The sequence below is a fragment of the Calonectris borealis genome, chromosome 1 (genome assembly GCF_964195595.1).
Source record: "Calonectris borealis chromosome 1, bCalBor7.hap1.2, whole genome shotgun sequence".
In the NCBI taxonomy this organism is placed as follows: domain Eukaryota; kingdom Metazoa; phylum Chordata; class Aves; order Procellariiformes; family Procellariidae; genus Calonectris; species Calonectris borealis.
The window spans coordinates 40,958,456-40,979,667 of NC_134312.1; the positions used below are offsets into that span (position 1 = coordinate 40,958,456).

General features: G+C 39.6%; 1 protein-coding gene across 1 annotated transcript in view; it reads left to right on the plus strand.

Moving 5' to 3' along the window:
* The first annotated feature begins 643 nt into the window (after positions 1-643).
* Positions 644-21,212, plus strand: part of LGR5 (leucine rich repeat containing G protein-coupled receptor 5) — an 88,715-nt gene continuing 68,146 nt past the window's right edge. The window contains exon 1 of the mRNA XM_075149899.1: positions 644-855. Coding sequence (XP_075006000.1) covers positions 644-855 — 212 coding nt within the window. The remainder of the gene's footprint in view (positions 856-21,212) is intronic.

Sequence of the window (21,212 nt, forward strand, 5' to 3'; positions counted from 1 at the left end):
AGATCTGGGTTAGACCTCCCTTCCAGCCCAAAGGAGCACCCAAGCCTTTATCCCACCACCCCGAGACCCCCCCCCGCTAACCCCACTGCCTCAGGACCATACCCCCGACGCTCTGATTTCAAATGGGTGGGCGGAGGGGGAGAGAGAAGGTTCTGCCGCGCGACACCGCCGCAGTCGCTGCCCAACGGCCCGTCCCGCCGCCTTCCAGAAACGTCCACCGCGCGCGCCCCTGCCCTGAGGGGAGATCACCGCCCTGAGGGGAGATCACCGCTCTGAGGCGAGCCCCGAGGCGCAGCGGCCGCGGGCCCGGCGGGCGGGCGGGGAGGCGGGAGGGGGATCCCCGCCTCCCGCCTCCCCGCCCGCCCGCCGGGCCCGCGGCCGCCCCCGCCCGTCCGCTCGTACGGCGGCGCGGGCAGGGCCCGCCGCGCTACGGCGGGCAAGGCTGGGGCGGCGTCAGCGGGCGCGCGGTGCCGGCTCCAGGGCTTTAAAGCAGCGTGTAAGCTGAGATGCTACCACAGACAGCGGCGCGGCGGCGGCGGCCGCAGCAGCTCCCCGAGTCCAGACGGGCGCCCGCCTTTCGCCCCCGCCGCGCCGCGGGGCATGAGAGCGGCCGCCCCGCGGTTCTAAGTACCCCCCGGGCTCCATGGCGACGTCCCGCGCTGCCCGCGCCCTCCTCCTTCTCCTCCTCTTCTGCCTGCCGGGGCTGCGGCGGGGGGCGCGGGGCGGCGGGCAGCGCCCGCGGGGCTGCCCGGTGCCGTGCCGCTGCGAGCAGGAGGGCATGCTTGTCCGCGCCGACTGCTCCGACCTGGGGCTCACGGCAGTGCCCGCCAACCTCAGCGTCTTCACCTCCTACCTGTAAGTGTGGGCAGCCCGCGCGGACGGGCCGGGGAGGGGGCACCGGCGGTCGCCCCCGCGCCGGCAGCGGCGGGGCGGCCCCGCGGGAGGGCCCGGGCCGGCCCCCGGCGGTGACAGGAGGCGCGCGGGGTCGGTGCGCTGCTGCGCCGCTGCCTATAGAAAACACCCGACTTCAAATAAGTTTCTAATCGCTTTTTAATCAGCGGGCGGGTTGTAAAGCGTTTATGGGTATCTCGCTATCTCGGTGCCCGGTCCGGCGCCTGGAGGATCGCTGTGTGATGTGCCGTTTAGAGGGTAATTAAAAGCGATTGCAACAGCAGAAACTCGATTAGATCTGCAGGGACGTTATCTTCACCTTTGCTTCCCGGGACAGGGCTTTGAACTGCGGTTGCTGCTGATTTAATCTTTAACAGGTCTTCCCTCGGGTTGAGGAAAGGCAATAAATAAAGCGAGCTCCCACGAGGCGGGCAGCCCACGGAGACCGGTGCGGTGCCCGGGCGGCTCCGCGCTGCCGCCACGGCGGGCAGGTGGCTGTGCCCCGCAGCCGGGCCCGGGCCGGCGCACGGGAGCCCGCCGGAGCCCTCCCTCTGCCTCAGAGTACCCGCCTCACGGGGCATCCCCGCCGGGCCGGGCTGCGGTGCTTGGAAACTCCTCTGCACCTCGGGCGCGCTGAATTACAGCGTGTAGGGACAGGGACGGCGAGAACGGAGAAACTTTGTGTTAACAAAAAACCACCCAAAACCGTTGGGAAACTTTTTCTTTGTTTCCTTCTTTTTGGCAAAAGGGTCATCGTTTAGCCTCTGCTGGTTTTGTGTGTTGAAAGTGTTGGTGCACTAAAAGTGTTCAGTGCCCTTCTTACTGATTTCATACCGTTCTTTGTCTCTGCATGGCCAGTAGCTTGTTAATTTAATACTTACCCTCCATATCGAGCATACAGTATGTCAATTTCTGAATGTGTTTGTCCATTTGTATATTTTGACATGCTGTTGACGTGCTTGCTACTATGGTTACTGTAAAGATGCTTTCAACAGTATTGTGTGTCTGGGGCACTCACGTCTCTGTTAATACCGTACTTCAAAGGACATAAAACATATGTTGCATCTGAGAAAGTAGATGAAACTAAACTAGAAATTACCTTTCTAAGAGAAGTACAAACATGACAACATAGGCAAGGTAGAAATGAAGTGCAACCAATAAAATCTAAGCACTACGTATAAGTTAGGAAAAAGCTTAGTTTAGTGAAAATACCATTGGTTTAGAAAGAGGATGTGCCGCTGAAAGACTTTTCTAAATATTATGCATGTAAATACTGTTCTGAAATTTATCTTAATAAGATCAGTTGTAGTTTATTTTGTCATAAACTTGTCAAAGTCAAAGCTATTAGTAACGTTAAGAGGCAGGAGTCAGTGTTACTGAATGACCATTTACAGCAGAGCAGAACTTTGGCTATGCATAGTAAAGATACAATCTTTAAGACACATACAAATTCTGCCACTGGTTTCAAACGTAGCAAGTCAGGATTGGGGGTATACGGAAGACACAATGTTTTCTTGTGCTTTGGAAAGTCGTAAGCAGAAAGATAGTTAATGAAGGTATAAAGGCATACTTAAGCTGCACATACCCTGTGTCAAGAAGTAGATGCCCTAAATTCATGGTTGCTTGGAGGAATGCTAAAAATTTCAGAGAACCCACTGTTTGACTGTTCTATGAAGAAAAAGAGAACATAAATATGCATGATGATATGCATGATGATATATCAAAACACCACTGCTGTGTTCTTCTGCTGTTGAAAAGATACGTACCTCCAGTAACCTGCTTCTCGGTATGATTGTGATCTGGTCTGCACTTTTGTTTTTAAATCCTCTTGTCCTTCAGCAGGGGAATGTCTTTCTCCAGTCAAGAATTCTGTGCTGTTCAGTAGCGTACACCCCGAAGTAAAAAAACCTCACTGTGGGACAGGCAGACTTTTAAATGATCAAGGCTGCGTACAGGCAGTATAACAGTATAGAAGACATGCAGTGTAACAGTATAAAAGACTGGTTCATACACATAGGCAGCTACACTTACCCTTTTCTAAGTTTACCAGGCTGTTATCCTTGGATTGATTAATTATTGCCTAATTATGCAGAGTTGTAGCTCCTGCCTGCCTTCCGTAAAGAACTGTCAAGTCTCATTTTCTGTAGATGGCTAAGCAATGGCAACTTTTAAAACATGCCTGCTTGTTTTAGAGATGTTCGCCTCCCTGAGCTTGGTAGTGGCCAACCAAATGCTCCTTCTTTATTTTATTTTTTTTTACCCCCAGAAAAACAGAAATGTCTTTTTGTGCTGTGACAATTTTTACTTCAGATCAAAGCAGGAGATTAAAGCTGTGTACTCACATTAACTCTCTTTCCAGCAAAAAAACCTATCTTCTTTAGTCGATTCTGTTCTTGCACAGTTGACATATCTGGCCAAAAACGGTCTGTGGTACTACCTTGTGTTAAGTTTCGGTTTTTAAAGTTTTTTTCTAAATTTCTGTCATTTTTTTTCTTATCTGGACACTCACATAGAAAAAAAAAAGGTAAGCATTTTCTTGGTGTGCACTGGAAATTGTGTGAAAAGTTGAAATGCCGAGGCCATTAAGGTTTGTTTTATGTTGGGACAAATGTGTACAGAGCATGATATATTATGGTGATTGCATGTTTTTTATGATGGTGCTCTTGCAGCAGAGCTAAATGTAGTCTACAGATGGACCTGCTACACATTTCTCCATTCTCATTTATATTCCCAGGCAGCAATTCTTGCCTCCTATCAAAAATCTTTTTATTTATGCTTATGTGTCTGCTGCCATGAACTGTTAGACTTTTTAAGAGCAGACAAGGAGCATCCAGGAGTTTCTTTCCTTTCCTTTTTCTTCATTTACTTTTAGGCTAAATAATGTACTCAATGTATTTAATGCAATTCCTGTTGACATAAATGTGAATTCCATGTGCTGATTAAGGGCAGCACTGAGTCTCTGTTTCAAATTAAGAACATGTCACTTTCCTATCAGTACACAGTGAAAAGAAGAAGCCAGGATCTACAGGTCTTTTGCATATGGGACCCTCATTAATTCTCAAACCAAGCCTGTGAGTTAGTGAAATATTACCATTTACTGTGATGTGGAAAACTGAGGCAAAGAAGGGCTTGCTCAAAGTTAGAGGTAAAGTTTATGACAAAGCCAGTAATTAAAGCCAGAATGCCTTATCCTAACTCCATTCTTCAACCACAGGCTCACCCTACTTCTCCTAAATAATTACTCATTAAAAATAGTGTAAAATCTGGCAACTCCTTTTGAAGAATATTTAGTATGACGAGTATAAAAAAAAATCTGGTTTCATATTTCATGTGATGACAATATAGAAGATGATAGCTCTTAAAGATTTTGAGGGTCACTGTTATATGCCTGGATAGCACAGAAAAGTAAATTTATTATGAAAAGGATATTTATTATAAACTGTCTACCAGCTCAGATGCTGTATTCTTTGTGATCAAAAACTCCCAATGATAAACTTGGTGGAATATTTTAAGTGGAATATTAGCAGAATATTCTCATAATGTTACCATCTTAGATTGACATAGACATGCATGCATACATGTATAAATATTGCAGCATATGGTACGTTACGTTTTGCATTATAGTTTACTTAATGAGTTATTTTGGGTTATGGGTTATCTGCATTAAAAAAAGTTTAATTTTGAGTACATTGTAAATATGCATAGTAACATTTGGGAAAATCTTATTCAGATAATTTTTAATTCTTCATAGAAATAATTGATTAAGAAAAAATTATTTTTCAAAACTATGATGACATTGATAGTACTACAGTAAAACCTATGAAGAAGAGATCAGTGCATATTATAAGGTTCCTAACATATTAGTCTTCAAATAAATTTTGGCCTTCTGCTTCATCCATTGCCATAGTATTGTATTTGATGATGAATATTCCTGTAGAGCACAGTTAGAACTTAATAGGGTATCTGAAAGTGTTTAAGACTACTAAACAAAAAAAAATGACAATTTGGGAAAAAAAGTATTTACTTTTTGAAGATTAAAAAGTATTTCCCCAAAAATTAACTACACTTCTGAAATAAGAAAGATAGTTGTTTCTGTGTCAGGAATACCCAAAAACATTAAGACCAACCTTTTGGGGTAAATTTGCACTATTTTAGTCATTCTGATTTCACAGTGCAAACTCAAGTCTTGTCTAAGGTATCTTGGGAATGACCGTAGTTTTTGAAAGAGCTCAAACAGCAGGGTATCTTCTTATGAAGAAGTAAGCTTTATAAAGTCTCTTACAACTTCCAGATCCCTTGACAAGATTTAGGTGTTAGGTAGTTAGTAAAATGTCTGCCTTTTCTTAGAAAGTATTTTTTACATAGTTACAAACTTTATAAACCATTTTTGCGCCTTTCTAGTTGAAATAAATTAAATGATTGCCATGTGGTTTCAGTTAATAATCTGAGTCTTGTCCCAGTTGAGGATGAATCTAGGTTCTGGATTTAGAATTTAGTGTTAAATCCACCTTTTGAAAAGAAAACAGAGCATTTCCTCTCTACTCATGGCAATAGTAGGTATGCAAAGGTAAAATGTATGCATAGATAAATTAGAGGTACACAAAACCTGAAGAACTAACAAACTATTTAAAGTTCATGTTTGCCAGTTTTAAGGGATTTGCTTTAAATTTCAAAACATAATGTGTCAACTCAAAGTTAGTTTCTTTGTGAAAAATTTGGATTAAAAATGTATTTAAGAAGAGAATGTCACTCTTCCCACTTGAGAATACAGTACTAAAAATAACTCTTTACACTGCTTCCTAAAGAGCCTTGTGCTGCTCAGGAGGGGGAAAAGAGGCACTCACACACTACCTCTCTCCTTTGTAGCATTTCCTCTGTGGAAACGCTGCATAAATTGACAGGGAAAAGGAAGCTGTCTTGAAGCTGGTAGAATATAAGGAGCTGGCAGGGTGAAGGGATCTTCAATGTGGTTTGGTATCTGAAGTGCATAGGACAATTGGCCGGGCAGAGGGAGCCTGACTCCAGCTGAGAACGCGTGCACTGGGCTGACCTTCCCAGTCATCATGCCAGCAGAGATTAGACTTTCCTCAAGTGCTCCCTTGTTAACCCAGTCTTTTCTCCGATGTCATTTGTCTTTCAAATGCTTAAAATTGCTACCAATTTTGCAGCAGTCCAGATCGCTTTCTTTTATTCTGTTTGTTGGCCAAGATAATATTTCATCTGTGTGCACTGCTTTCTTAATTCTCTATTGGTTATTTAAATGGTCTTGATTAATACAATTTATGGTATTTTCCCTGAGTTCCTTCCTTGAACTGTCCAGCGGATCGCATTTTTTTCCCCAGTAAAAACCATGGTAAATAAGGTGTGGTTCCTTTGGCTCCAAGTAAACTGACTGAGGGCAGAACATGATGTGGTGTTTTTGACATACCAAAATGGCTTTAGACTTCAGTTCGAAGAAAATACCCTAACATCTTTAAAAAGAATGAGATGTGATCAAAGCATGCTTACTCCTCAGAGATTTAGCAATTCGTGTGGCAAATCCTTATGCTGCATGCTCTGTACTGTTTGCCGAGAACACCCGAGAAACTTCTGTACAATTTTACTGATCAGATATGAGAAATTTAATGCCTGGAGAATTTTAAAAGAAATAAATGTAGTTGGGGAGGGGTAGGGCCTGAAATGACGTTACTGTTACTTGTTGAAGGAGTGCTACCCTCTTCTCTCTCTTGGAATCAAGGTTTAAATGAAAAATGCACAAAACTAAGGCAATGAACAGCTTCAACTATATATGACGGTAACTCATGGTACCTCTGTTTTTATTCCCAAGAAGCTTGCTTTTTTTCTAAAAGCCTATGGACAGCAGCTTGGACTTTTTGAATTAGAGACCTTGGAATGAGTATTAAAGCAGCAGCATCCAAATAGAAATACCATCCTGGAATGTCTTTGCCATTTAGATGAGAAAGACCCCTGTAAGCTGCTGCTCAGAGAGATGTGATCACTCAAGCTGAGACTGCGCGAGCCAGCTATTATTATATTAGGCACCAGCAATACCTGGAACTCCAAGCAGGAATGAAATAGGATAGCAGTGCAGATCCCCAGGAACTGGTACAGTATGTTCCCAGCTTGATAAGGCCTTTGCTCAGACAGCGCATTCTGTATCACCTTCCTGTTTTATTATTTTGCTGTATTTTACTAATTTTTCGCTATGAGCTTTGGGTTTTGGGGGCGGTGGCCACAGCACTAAGGTCCATGCCAGAAAGGACAAGTTGTATTTTCATGGCTAGACACTGCTGCAAAAAAAAATTATTCTGAAGTGTAGTGTTATCCAGCAATGATAATTATAATAATCAGCCTCTCCCAAATTAAGATTTTATTGGTAACAAATGGGGTCTTAGTTTGGGCCCAATTGTATTATTTGGCTCCAGTCCTGCAAATACTTATCCAGATCCTTAACTTCAGTTTCGGGAATGGTTCTACTGAAATCACACGTGCAAATGTGTGTCGGATCAAGGCCTTGAATCATTCTGAAACAATTATCCCCTTCCCCAAATATCAACTCGTTTATGTGGAATAGTTTCACTAAGATGTTCTGCTACACTATCTAAAGCATTATGTATATCATAGATAGTTTAAAAGCCTTTCTTTCACAATTTTTCAAAACCTTACATAAAATGAGTATTTAGTTTGATCTGGAATGCACTGTCTTTCAACAGTATTAAGTTATGTAATTGCAATGAAGTAATTTTAAGGACATGTTTTTGATAAAGAATTGCTAAAACTTTTTACATGGTAGTATACAAGTATAGTCTTTTTGTACAGGAGATATGATATTGTGTGTGTGGAGGTGTGTGTGTATAGACAGGCTTTGGGCAAATTAAAGCCTAAAGCAGTACAGGCAGCTATAGCTCCCACCACACAAAATCTCTCCCCTCTTTTGCAGACACTTGAATAAATGCTTTCTTTTGTATTGAGGGTAACCATGCTTACCAATGTTACCAAACTTAAGCATTAAGTACTTAAGTAATGCAGAAGTATTTGCTGGATTGGGACTTAATTTGTATAATGGTTAGGTATAAACTTAACCCTTTAAGGCTTATGATTTTTTTTTGTGCTTGTGTCATACAACTTTTCCCATGAAAAGCGTACAATAATTTGATGCTGGTATTTATGAAGGGGAGGTAGGAGGTAGGAAAGTAAAGCTGGTGTTTAGTACTACTACTTCTCTATTTTCTTCAGGTTTTTTGCTGTTAGTTCCTTTACCAAACACTTCAGTCTGCTTTTGCTTGAGGATGGAATAGTTACAGCACTGGTCTTACACAGAAACAAAACTTCCCTAGCCCTTGTTTCTGCAGCAGTAGGCATCTTACGATGCCAGTTATACCATGTCTTCTGGATCCTGTGATAATATAAATGCTAGTCTAAGTGAATGAGAGAACAGATGTGAGATGATGTCAGCATTAAGGGAAGTGTAACTACACTGATTTGGCATTCACTGAGTTTGTAAATGAGTCTCTCTCTACCCTGAGGGGAGAAGTAGGTCATAGCTGGCAAAGGAAGCAAGTAAGATAAGACAAAGCTCTCTCTCACCCGTCACTGAAAGTTACCTGTTGTGAACCACCTTGATGAGTAACTTGCCTTTGGCTTGATCCTTGATCAGTTTGGTGTGGAAGCTGCCTCAGAAATTAAGTCTTTCTCCCTTTGGTCTCGCACATGATGAGGTTGCAGTTATGTTTGTGGTGGGGGCCAGACCAAGTTGTCCAGTGTCCAGAAATGAGATTCATCCTTATGAAGGCATAGAAACCAAAGTTTCTTAAAGACCCTGGTTCACAGAGATTGCCATTTTGGAAGCATGAGGAAAGGGCAGGAACTGCTTCTGGGAATAGGGATTATGATCAGATAGTTATAGCTGGGATGTAGGTCGTGAGACCTTTAAGTTCTGCTCCTGGATACAGTAATGAAGTAGTTTACAAATTCAAGCAAATCACGCAACTTTTCTGTATATATGTGATGGCTGGGACAACTGCCTACATCTGAGTTTGACTAATTTGGTAGTGCCTATTAAATGCTGGAGATCTGTCGATTAAGAACACTTTAATGAGATGCTAATTATGAGTATGACATGGTAAAATAAGGTGAAATCCCAAAGGATTTTCTTCTCTTCATAAGGATGTATGTCCACCTTTCAGTTTTGCTCATGGCTGTCTATGTGGGCTGAACTCTGTGACATATAAGATTCTTACTGGAACAAGTGAAGTCTATGCAGGCGTCTGAAAGCAATATTTGACCTGCTGACAAGAAAATACAGGATCCATATGCTTGGTGCAATATGGAAGTATTGCCTGCACTCATGCTGAAGTTGTGCAAAGACAAGGATTTGGAAGAGTGCCAAAAGAAGTGCAGGTTCAACCTTGTGACCTGACAAGGGTCTCGGGGAGTAAATACAGTGTCCCTGCATAAATCCTCACTATATTGACTTTAACCTGCAACAGGCACACACAATTACAGGAAGATTAACAGAGAAGCAAAAAGTGTACTGTGAAGAAAGTAGATGGCAGATAGCTTGGGAATCCGTCTGTATCGATGCTACAGAGTAGTGAAATGTGGCTCTCATCAGGCAGCTCAACCAATTTTAAACCCTCAGAAGAAGCGGCAGTAATGCAAATCACAGTTTACATTAGTGCCATGTGTCTGCAATAAGACTTCGTAGGGTACAGTTACCTTGGCATAGTTATTATCAGAAACGTTTGTGACTAGCTGGCCCTAGTGGAGATGACACCTAAGCATATAGTTGTAGTGGGGTGAAGAGTATGGGTTTGCAGTACTGCTGCTGGGTGTTTTTAAAAATTGAGTGTGGGGCACTGTGGAAGAGTAATTGGTAGCAGAATAAGGGGTTCACGTGGTGTAATTTAGGCCTACACTGAAAAGGGATAATGTGAAAGCTCACAATCTGAGAATAGCATCTGGGAAGGCTGTAAGTTCCTCAGCATATGGAGGCTTCAAGTTGCCTCTTACCTGTTGCCTGTACATATGTAGAGTAGTGTGAACTGCGAAGTGCCAGAACTTTATTTCTTTCTGGCCAAGACAGAAGATGTGAAAAGAGAGGGCAGGACAAGCATCTTGGAACATCCTATATCCCTGAAAGCCAGAGACAGTACAGAACATAGCTGAATACATTCCTGAAATCTTGAAGTACATGTTTTTAGAATAAAACAAATGGTTACTAGATACTGATAAGGCGAAAAACTTTCATCTAGAATACAAAAAGCCATTGTGTAGAAACAGATATATGTGGAAGAATATTGTAGCAGAAGTTCTTCTTAGGTTATTTGGATGGAATATTTAAAATAAATCATTATAGGGAATGGAGAAAAAAGACCCAGTGCCAGATTCATCTCTGCATGTCATTCCATGTGTGTAATTTAATAGACTTATGCCAAGAAAGACTTTAGGTAGCTTTTGCTCTGCTTATACTAATGGAACTGACTTAATTCTGTGGAATTGGTACTGCTAAAATAAATGTAATTTGAAAATTGTAAAGATTTTGGAAAAGCATTAATTAATACAATTAAAATGAAGCATTCACTTCAGTTTTAACATGCCAACTCTTGACAGAAAAGCTTCTAATATGTCATTACTGTGCATGGTGTCTGTCTTTCTGAAATAAATAAAAGTCAAATTTTTTTTTAGAAAAAGAGATTTAATGATCAGTCAAGTGATCATTATTGCCTTGTTTGTGTCAGGTTGTAGACTCTGGCAGGAAAGTTGTGTTGTGTTGTGTCAGGGAGTTGTGGTCAACTGTACAGACTTTCCAGCAGTTTGAGGAAGGAGGGATTTTCTTTTGGTTTTCAGTCTTGTTGTTGTTGTTGTTGATAGCATTCAGTGAAAAGAGCAAGAGGGTTTTTTTGAGGATGCTTACACAGCGCTGTGATACATTCATTCCATTTATCACAGACAGACTGTCACACCAAATAGAGTTATCAAAATCACATTTCTGTACATATTGGTGCCTCAGCTGTTCTGCCTCCAATGGCTGTCTCCGGTCAATCTGTGAAGAATCCTGTAAACCTGAAGCCAGATGTGGTCTGTTTTCTACATTTATCATCAATCATGGATACAGCATCTTGCAGTCATGTAGCTCTATGTTCCTGCCTGTCTGACCATAGAGCAGTGCTGTAAGAGCATCAGATTTCACAAGGAATTTGTAATATCCAGATTCACTGGATGGTATTATTTACAGCGTTTTATCTCTGTGTGGGAAGTATATAGGGGAATGCTGCATGCTCTCAACATGCTGCTAGTTTAATCTATTCTGGTAAGGGTTTGTGAAAACTAATTATGAGCCAATTTGGTTCCCAATGAAACTAGAAGTGAAACTCCTTTGGTGATATGGCTTGAGCTCCTGGTGTGTCACAGTTAGTTTTATTGTAGAGGGTTCTGTTGGGCCATGGTAAGCCTAATCTAAGGGAAATTACTCACTCTTTATCCAAATATCACCATATGTTGAGTACACAAACAGATTTGTTTTTCATATTTGGTGAATGAATAATTACCTAAGTACACAATGATTGTAATTAATTGTAAGTGACATTCATTAGTGTTTTGATTATCTCAGGACGGAGAGCTTCCATTGAGGTGTTCACAGCTTTTCTAAGGCAGCATTAAGGTGGTTGTTCAATAAATATGCACTGATCAAGATTAGACCAAATGAAAATAAGCACTCAGTGTATCATCATGTAACAATATGAATTTGGTAAATGGATGGATGTCCTAGCCACCAAGAATAATAACAGAAAGACATAAGGGAAAAAAAAATACGCCTTAGCAGCAAAGCATGATGTCTATATTCTTTCAGTCAGTAATACCACTACTAGCATTAAAGATAAATGAAATACACACTTAGCTGTAATGGGATGGAACAAAGTCAGACATGACTTCTATTTGTTCTCTGTCTGTAAAATGGTGTTATTTATCAGAAACCATACCAGCAATTAAAACATTTGGTAATCTAACATTTATTAGCAGGTTTAGACACTAATCTGAGTGTTCCTCTGTGCTATCAAGTCTGTTCATCATGAAATGCCTTGGACCAGTACTAACCAATGTGACTCTTTAGAAGACGGGTCTAAAGAGTTGACAAAGCAACTAGTATATTTGTTTGCTGTTTAACTCATGGAGCAGCTCCTGGCTTATTAACCAAACTGAGGTCCTCAAACAGTGTGACAGGCAAACGCCTGAGTCAGTCCACTTGGGTGCCATTAGAGCAGGCCTATTGCTATTGCAGTGTCCTTGGGTGCACTTTGGGAACGCATGGTTCAAGACTATGTAAGCTGACCTGAAAGAAGCAGCCCAGGGCTGCACCAGGTGGGAAGGATGACACAGAACAAAGGGAGCTCGAAATTCTTCTTTATGCACTATGGCACCATTATTGATGAAGATGAAATATGAGGTGGAATTTCTCAGTGGTTACAGTATGAGAAAAAGTCTTTGAAGATGATTCTACAGCGCTGCTTCAGAGCATATCATTCTTGAGTAAGTATTTTAATGATGTAATATACGTATGTTTTTCACTTCTAGTTAAAAAAGAACAGTTTTTGAATATTTTTTCATGTGTCAGGGCAAGTATAAAGAAATAACTGCGCAGAGAGATTGATCTCAGTGCACAGTGGTTTAAATGTGGAGAAAGAAACCCCAACAACATTCAGATATCTGTCTTTCCCTTTATGTCATCATTCATGAGAATAGATAATGCAGCTCATGTAAAATCAAGAGTTATATATCCTATGAATATTTTTTTATTTCTTTCATATTCATAATCATTTTGTTGACAGGGTTGTCTCTGACTGCCAGATTTAGTAAAAATACATAATTAAATGTTCTGATAGGCAAGGTGATGGTTAGGTTTACGGCTGGCATGACATCATAAACTAATTTAAAAATTGTTGTAAAGCACTCGGAGCACAGATTGCATTAACGTAATATATTAAGTAGTAATATATTAACATCAGACACAATATTGATGGATAAAAATTCAAACTAGACAAATGAAAGAACACATTAGACCATGGAATAATGTTTTCAAACATATGACATGGAACAGACCTGCAATTTTCTCTAAATAAAGAAATAAATAACTTAAGCTTCCCGCTGTAGAGAAGCAAGTTTGAGATGTCACCATCTAAGTATATACATAAGGCTGAGTGATATTAAAATGAATAAAAGGTTGATTTTAATACCAGGTCTGTACCTCATGCTACTCTTCCAATATTTCACAAAGTGCATGATGCAGTTCACTTTGAAAGAAGTAAACTTAAGAATTCAGTAAGAGTTATTGGAGTAGAGTTTAAGCTGCTTCTAAAATCCAGGCCTGGCAGGAGTGGCTAGAGGTACCTTTTGCCATTTTAAAACATTTTCCTTTGTAGGTTACTTAGGACAGCAACACAGCTCAAGAAGTAGAAAAGGCCTAAGGCTGCTTTTTAGAAAAGCAGTCAGCTCATAAATATCCTGGGAACTGTTCCACTAGTCAGAACTGTCAAGCAGAGAATGTAAAATGTAAGCCTTTCTCTGGCTTCTGAGAAGGTTTGCTGTATACCATTGCCTTGTCCTGAGAGGGCTACTTAGCGGCAAGTGAGCCCCATTTGGACTGATCCACAGCTGAGTCAGTGAAGCACTGTTCCCCAGTTCTGTTAAAAATGATGAAGATCTGTCAGAACTATCAATTTAGTTCAGTAGTTGAAATCATTGGCTTTTCTTGGATCTTTTCTTGGACCTATGTTCACAGGTAGAAGACCTGACAATATAACTACAAGCTTTGCTGGTTCTAGGAAAAGGTCTCCGGTAAAATGATTTGATTTATTATGTTTCTGGAGACATAAACAAATGCAGGCTAATGCAAGTGTGTGCATCTTCAGGCTAATGATTTCAGCTGCAGTGCTTCTGTATTGTGCAGAACCTCCATACACTCATTGTCTTACCCTTAAAGTGTAAAATATATTAAGATATAGACATTAGTGTATTTTTTTCTCAGTATCTGAATCTTTCATTCTGTCAAAGTGGAAATACTTTTGAAGTTCTGTTATATATTAAATTTTTTCTTGGGTGCCAAGGTATCCTATATTCATGGGAGTTGGCAGTTACATACTTTTGGGTGCAGCTGCAGACCTAGCTGTTTTGTGTTTGGAAGGAAGGACAGATCATGGTGTGACTGGTGTGACATCAGGCAATCCAACTGCGGGGACTATTACCTCCATATAATCTGCTCAGAGCCTGGTCCCTTCCTAGTAAGTCTGTGTTTGCTATCTGCATCTCTAAGTGCCTATACAGCTTTTAAGACCTCTATCCTTACCATCTTCAAGCTATTAAAGTAGGAAAGAGATGCCTTATGCAGGAAAACAAAGCTTTTTCAAGCTTCTCAGCTTACTATTCCAGATCTAGGAAGAGGTTTTTCATAAGATTTTTCTAGCTATTGAGTCTGAATTACATCTCTCACTTTTTAAGACATGAACTGATAAGATGAAGAAGATTATTTTCTTTTGAAGTTGCAGTTGGTAGAACACATACAGATATTGTGTGTGCCTGTATACAGCCTGCGAAAGAGGTTCTGGCAAATATTTGGGCTTTGGAATATTTATTTTTACATTAATTTTTATATGCTATATCATTTAAATGTGCCTGGCAGTCACTTTGGAAATCTGCAAACCTATACAACTACATTGATTAACAACAAGAGTATGACTGCAAGTGTACGGGTAGTAGAGAGTAAGACAACTGTCTAAATTTGATCCTCAGATCACTGTCTAGATTTCTGTCATGTTCCTAGGTCCATCCTCTTTGTGGAAGTAATTATTGTCAAATAAATCTGAAAATTGAGTGGTCTTGTTATCACAGTGAACTGTGTAAGCTCTGATAAAATAGAATCAGATTATTGAAGTGCCTGCAAATTATAAAGCAATAAAAATGAGGAAAATCAGAGTTGAATTATTAGGCAACGTGTATTCTGAGGGCAAAATAAGAGATTGCAAAATGGATCAGACCCAAGGTGATTATGTCTCATTCTCAGAGCAACCACACCTAGCTGCTTTGGCGGATATTGAACTGCTACTTTATAAGTGAGAACAAATCCCTGTGTTCCATGGTATTTTAATATACTTGTGAGTATTCTTATTCCTGAGACCACACTGACCCTTTCTAATTTCAGCTGCCTCAAGACAACGGTTTTTACAGATACAGAGTGCTTTTTAGAGTATTAAATATTGATAGCTTTATTATTAGAGGAATCTCTTTATTATGAAGAGGATTGTTTCTCATTATGAAGAGGAGATATATGTGTAGTCTAACCGTTGTATTCATCTCCTCTCTAAACAAAACAGTCTTAATCTTTTTTTTTTGTATGCTCTTATGGTAAGTTTTTTAAAATTCCTTTAAATTAGAGTTATCAAAATAAATAAGTGAATGTTCAGTGAATACAACATTTCTTTTTTTTTTTTCCAATTTTTTGCTTAGCAAAATAAAAAAATACAGAGTAATCAAAAATCAGTGCCATTGCAGAAGCCAACTTTAAGAGCCAGTTTTGTTCTTTGCTGTAATTACTGTGCCTGAAAGGACAACAGAATGAGGCTATAGTGGGCATGCTGGGTTTGGTCCAAAGATTGTACTTGAGGGTAGGTCATGAAATCTTATAACATTGATGGTTTAGTGAAAAAGATGAGAAAGAGGGCAGGAAAAGCTTGATTTATATGCTTTATTTTCTGATAAGTTTTATCTATACACTTTCTCTTCTGGTCCCGTCAGCACAGAATCTCCTCATACAAAAGCATAAGAAACGAAAATGGACTTTTTCTCCAAGCTGTGAAAGGTAACAGATTTAGGACTTGCTAGATCTATGAGGAAGAACAATTTAGGAGACGTAGACCACCAAAAGTGAACTTCCAAGGTGCCAGCATGTGTGCTGACTCCTGACACTCCCAGTTTAAGCACAATTGCTGATTTCACGTAGCAGGGCAGGGCACTCTGAAAAGAACTTGCTTTCTGCAGCTGAATTCCTTGAGTAGGAGCTTCTTGTCTGTGCTAGTTAAGTTTCTGAATTCACAGAATTGGAAGAAGATAGTGCTCAGAATTTTCTGGAAGATTGGATTTGGAATAGGAAACTCAGGAAAAATGTGCTTCCATATTAAGAGTCCCTCTGCAACAGAGACAGTTTAAGATGTTCATGTTGGCTTTCCCCCCTCGAAGCCAGTTGTTCTCACCCTCCTGCTCTAGGCTTCGTCTTTCAGCTGTGCTGACTCAGCTGTTTGTTGGGCTGTGCTCCTAAGCAGATCTGTGAAATAATCCAGTTTAAAAAGAAACACATTTCTGGTCTTTGAAAAATACATCTCTCATTTCACTGATCTGTTTTAGAATGTAGCCACAGAACCAGTGCAGCTGAAGGGACAGGGACAACTGATCGGGAGTTCAGTGAACAACTGAAGGGGAGTGGAAAACTTTTCAAGTAGCCTTGTACCATTGCAGTTTCCAATGCAAAAATGAACATAGAGAAAACCATAGGGATGGGATTTTCTTATTTTTGATTTAGTTGTAGTCATGTGCTCATTAGCAAAAGTATTTTGCCTTGATTAATTGGGTGTAGTTGATAAACATAGCATTTTGTAAAAATTCTATTGGAAATGCTTATAATAGACACAAGATTAATTCTTCAGACTATTCCAGATGAGTCTAGAATTCAGCAAAACTGAACAGGTAAACATTCTCAGAGAACTTGAGTTCATTTACAGTGGTTCAATTTAGTAGTCAACTGAGAGAAAATTTTTCACCCAGACATAGCTCTATAAAAACAATTGCATAGAGCAGTTCTTGAATTTGTGAGTCAAATAAATATGAAGTTTATACACCAAATAATTTCAAAATAATGGCTAGGTAAAAAACTTTTCCAAAATTAGAAAAAAATATCTCCTCCACTGCATATTGAAGTACCCACTAGTAAAACGTTTTGTCTGCTTAATGGCAAACTTCACCCAGGGTATATACATCCTTCGCCTATAGACCACACGAGACCATGTTTAAGAGAGTGAAGGAAGACTCATCAGATATGAGCTTACAGTTGAAAATGCCTCCTTACCCTGAAATAGCTATGAAATAGATCATTCAGAGCAGAACTTCAACAAATTATTAGCAACAAGACTCTTAATAATTATTATTAACCGTGTGGAGAGCAGTATGGCTTGTGTGTACATACTTGACATCTTTATATAAGAATAATTTCATTCCTTTAGACACTGTGGCACTATTATGATGCAATAACAGAAAAAAAAGCGTTGTAAGAAGTGATTGCAGCAGCCAATTTCGAATATATTTGCTGGTTTTACCTTATTCCATATGCAGAAAGGGAATATTCTCTTCTGCCTCCCAGCTGCCATTGCTTGCTTTGAAAATCAAGCCAAATTATGCATCCCCAACCAATGTAAAACAGATAAACAACATGTAAAACAGATAAAAATACGTCAGTCACATTTAATAGGTTATCATCTCATATATCACTTTACCAAAAAAAGCCCAAAAGGTAGACACGTTTGTGTTTCTAAAAAACTTAAACCATTCTCCAATTTTATGTTTCACTTTTCTAAGATTCAGGAATGTAAGAAATGGTACAGTTGGGGCACTAAAGAAAATGTACCTTTATAACTATGAATCATCCTATTGTGTGTCTGTTACAGTAGCCAGAGACTGCACTGTACATGAGACATACAACATGGCAATGTTGATCAGAACTTTTTTTTTTACTAAGATTTGTATTTTAACATTTTCAAGCCAGTTCTGTATTTCTTGATTACCAAATAGCAAATTCCCCAAATATGTTTTATAATCACATATATAACATTATAAGGAGTTATATTAAATGGATAACAAGATAAGTAGAACTGTATTTTAAAACCTTGCTTCTCCTACATAGTGTTTAAGGCAAAGTGTTATATATACTTCTGTAAAAAGTGTTTCTTAAAATTGACTGTATTTGTTTTACAGTTTAAAAAACTCTGCAGGTAGCCTTAAGAGCCTGTTCAGTTCATTATCATTAAATCAACAACCAGAGCTTCTTTCTGCCGTTCCCTGGCAGGATTAATGGATTTTGGCATGATTTGTGCATTTAACAGGGAAAGCTCTTGCTGGGTAAGCTAGCAAGCTTGACTAATTCTCACTTGTGCTAACTTCATAAACCTATTTTAAGGTTTTAACTTTGACTAAAGATTAAAGGTAATGACTTCACGCTGCTACCTTTGAATATATGATACTCTAATATGATTATGGTTAATAAGTGTAAATAAAATATCAAATATATATATTGTATGGTGCACATGTGAAAATATATATGTAATAGATATTTTGCATCCTGTAAATGTCATTTTTGATGGTTTAAAATGAGATTCCACAAAAACAATTGATGTATTAATATTAAAACACCGACATATATTTAAATGCTTGAAATATTAAATGATACACAGAATTAGTAAGCTCTATAACAGGAACAGATCATTTGTATGTCAAAGCAACTTATACTTGAATCAGGAAAGTGAACAATTATGGTTTGATTTGATTTAAAGCTGGCTTGCTCAGCAAAGCCATTTTAACCTGTAAAGCATTCCAGTTACTATCGGGTTTTTCACCTTTCCAGACAACCCTAGAATCAGTATTCAGAAAAGCCTAAAGAAAGGAGAAAAGAGAGGAAAAAATATTTTCAGCCTGTCTGACAAGACTACATAAAAAGCTCATGATCAAAGGGTCTTAAATACACGTTACTGGTGTGACAAACAACATTTTTGTCCCTTTATTAGATTTATTTTTCTTCTGAAAACTGCAGTGGCCAGTGTATAGTTTGTGAAAGAAAGCTGGCAGGGTTGTATTCTTTGATTCCTAATTAACACCTTCAGTCTCAAAAGAGAACTTACAGAAATACCATAAAATGTTGCAGCTGCATTGTTATTCCGCTTGGTTGGTTTGTTAAAAGTCGGCTGGGCATTGGCAGCTGCAATAAAGGAAAAGCTCAATGGATGTTTTGTATTGTGCCCACTGAAGTGAAAGAAGGCAACCATTTTATTTTCAAATGGGCAGCTGCATAGTGATGTTTAAATGGAGCTAAATGTGAGATTTACTGTTAATTTATAGTAATTGGTTATAAATAAAGTAGCGGTATAGCTTGACTTTCATCTATTAAAGCCATAGAACACAAATTTAAGGGAAATGAGTTATGAAGGGTAGAAAGTGAATAGTAAAATACTAGAGTGATAGAAAATGCTGCTTGAAGCAGTTACTTAGAAGGAGTAATGGTATTCAGTTTTGCAGTGTAATGCAGCAACCACCTTGGAAGCAAGTAGCCAAGCCACTCTTTAGATCGTGCTTTGAGAAGTAAAGGTAGACATTGCTTTGTCCCACTATAGTGAAAATCAAAATTTTAATGCTGGGATCAGAACCAAATGCAACTCTGCCTGGAGAGCATAAGGTTTTATTTTGGGTAGTAGAATAAAAGGGGCATTTAACTCTGGTCAGATAAATCTCACTCACATTCAAAAAATGCAATTAGGGAAATATGTAAATCTAGATGTTTCATCATATGCTAGCTAAGGGGTTACCACTTCTTTCCTTGCACAATGACTGAACTAAAGAACTTCAGTGTCTGTGTAAGAACCATTGTCCCAGCCCCAGAGCCCGTTGGAAATAGAGTCCAGACTGGCCGTGGGAAATACCTACATATTTGACACAGGCCCCATTTCTGAGAGAAAAGGGGGTGGAATAGAAAGTATGGAGATTTTACTGTTGCATTCTAATCAGCCATGATCTGCCTAATTTGCTTTGATCAGGAAGATAAACTAATTTTCCTATACGCTGCATAAAAGTAATTAGCAATCCAATGCTTTCATGGTTTTGAAAAGGGTAAAGAAAAGAAGAGCAGAAATTGTAATGGTGGGAGCAAAGTACCCCTTTTCGGCTCATCTGAAAGCATTGTTAGTTGAAAATAGGATGGTGCCATAGGAGAGAGGCCCTGATTAAGGTGGTTTTATGGGCTGGGATGTCTTTGTACACCATGATCTATAATGCTACGCAGCTAAACGTTTCTGAAGATTAATTTCACATGAGTTTTAGTATATTTAGGTTCTGTTCTCTTTTATGGAAAAAACATATCCCATGTAAACAGTATGTCTGCCATTCTCTGAGGATGCTGTTTGATTTCCCAAGGCATTTTTGTATCTTTCGCCACAATCGCATTAGAATAATTCAGTGGTTCGTCAAAGGCTGGATCTGCTGCTACCATAAGGCTTTAAGATGAGGGTTTCTAAGGCCCCAGAGTGAAATCAAAAACACCACAGCCACAGCCAAAGCCAAATTACTGGATATCCCTGTCTCCTGGTTCTGTTAGGTAACAACTGTGTGGTTCTGTGGGCCCGAACTGTGACTGTTAGCCTGGCACATGTGCTATGGTGTAGTATGCCTCAGCTAAGTTTTCTGGGAGCTGTTACTCCTGTTTTCCTTGGTTTTGGCCATTCCGTTTAAGTATAAATCAAGATGCCGTGAAAGATACTAAGGTTCACTAGAAAACCCTTAATATGCAGGCATGATGAAATGCCAGGACACAGAACTGCCATCTTTACCCAGGCAAACAGTACTCATTCAGATAATCTTAATGAAGTCCATAGGCTGCAGAATCCCCCATTTTTAATCCCTGTCTTTAAACTGAAGATTGTTTTGGAAATATTTTGTATCCGTCTTGACTGGTATTATACTAAGAAGCTTTCAAAGAATATGCGTTCCTGTAATTTTTTATGTTTGCTGTCAATCAGCAGTCTGGTGCTCTGTCAGTAACATGCCTATTATCATAAGCAAACAGATCTCTAAATTGTCCATCACACGTGAAATTACTGGACTGCATCGTTCAGCTTTTAGCTATCTCACTTTCACAAGCTTGACTTACAAGGATATAAAAGGTATTTTGGGGGAGCATTAGGGGTCTAAAACACCCATTCCTTGCGGAGGCCAGACTGACCTTCCATAAGCATTAGGTTCTCACATTTGTACATACTTTTGTGCTATACAATAATAATGCAGAGAAGAGTCATGTAACCTTAGCCTGTACTAAATGAAGGTTAAGGATTACGTCTTCCCCCAGGTTTCCCCATCTTTTGTATGAACTGAGTAGTTCAGCAGGCAGTTACAGCCAGTCTGCTTAATAATTCTGTCTACCTACCTCTTTGTATTTTGAAAGTTATATTTAAAAAGTCAGATAAGCATAAGGACTCTATTTATCATTTGTGTTACGGTTGTATTGCAGTCTACAGCCATAA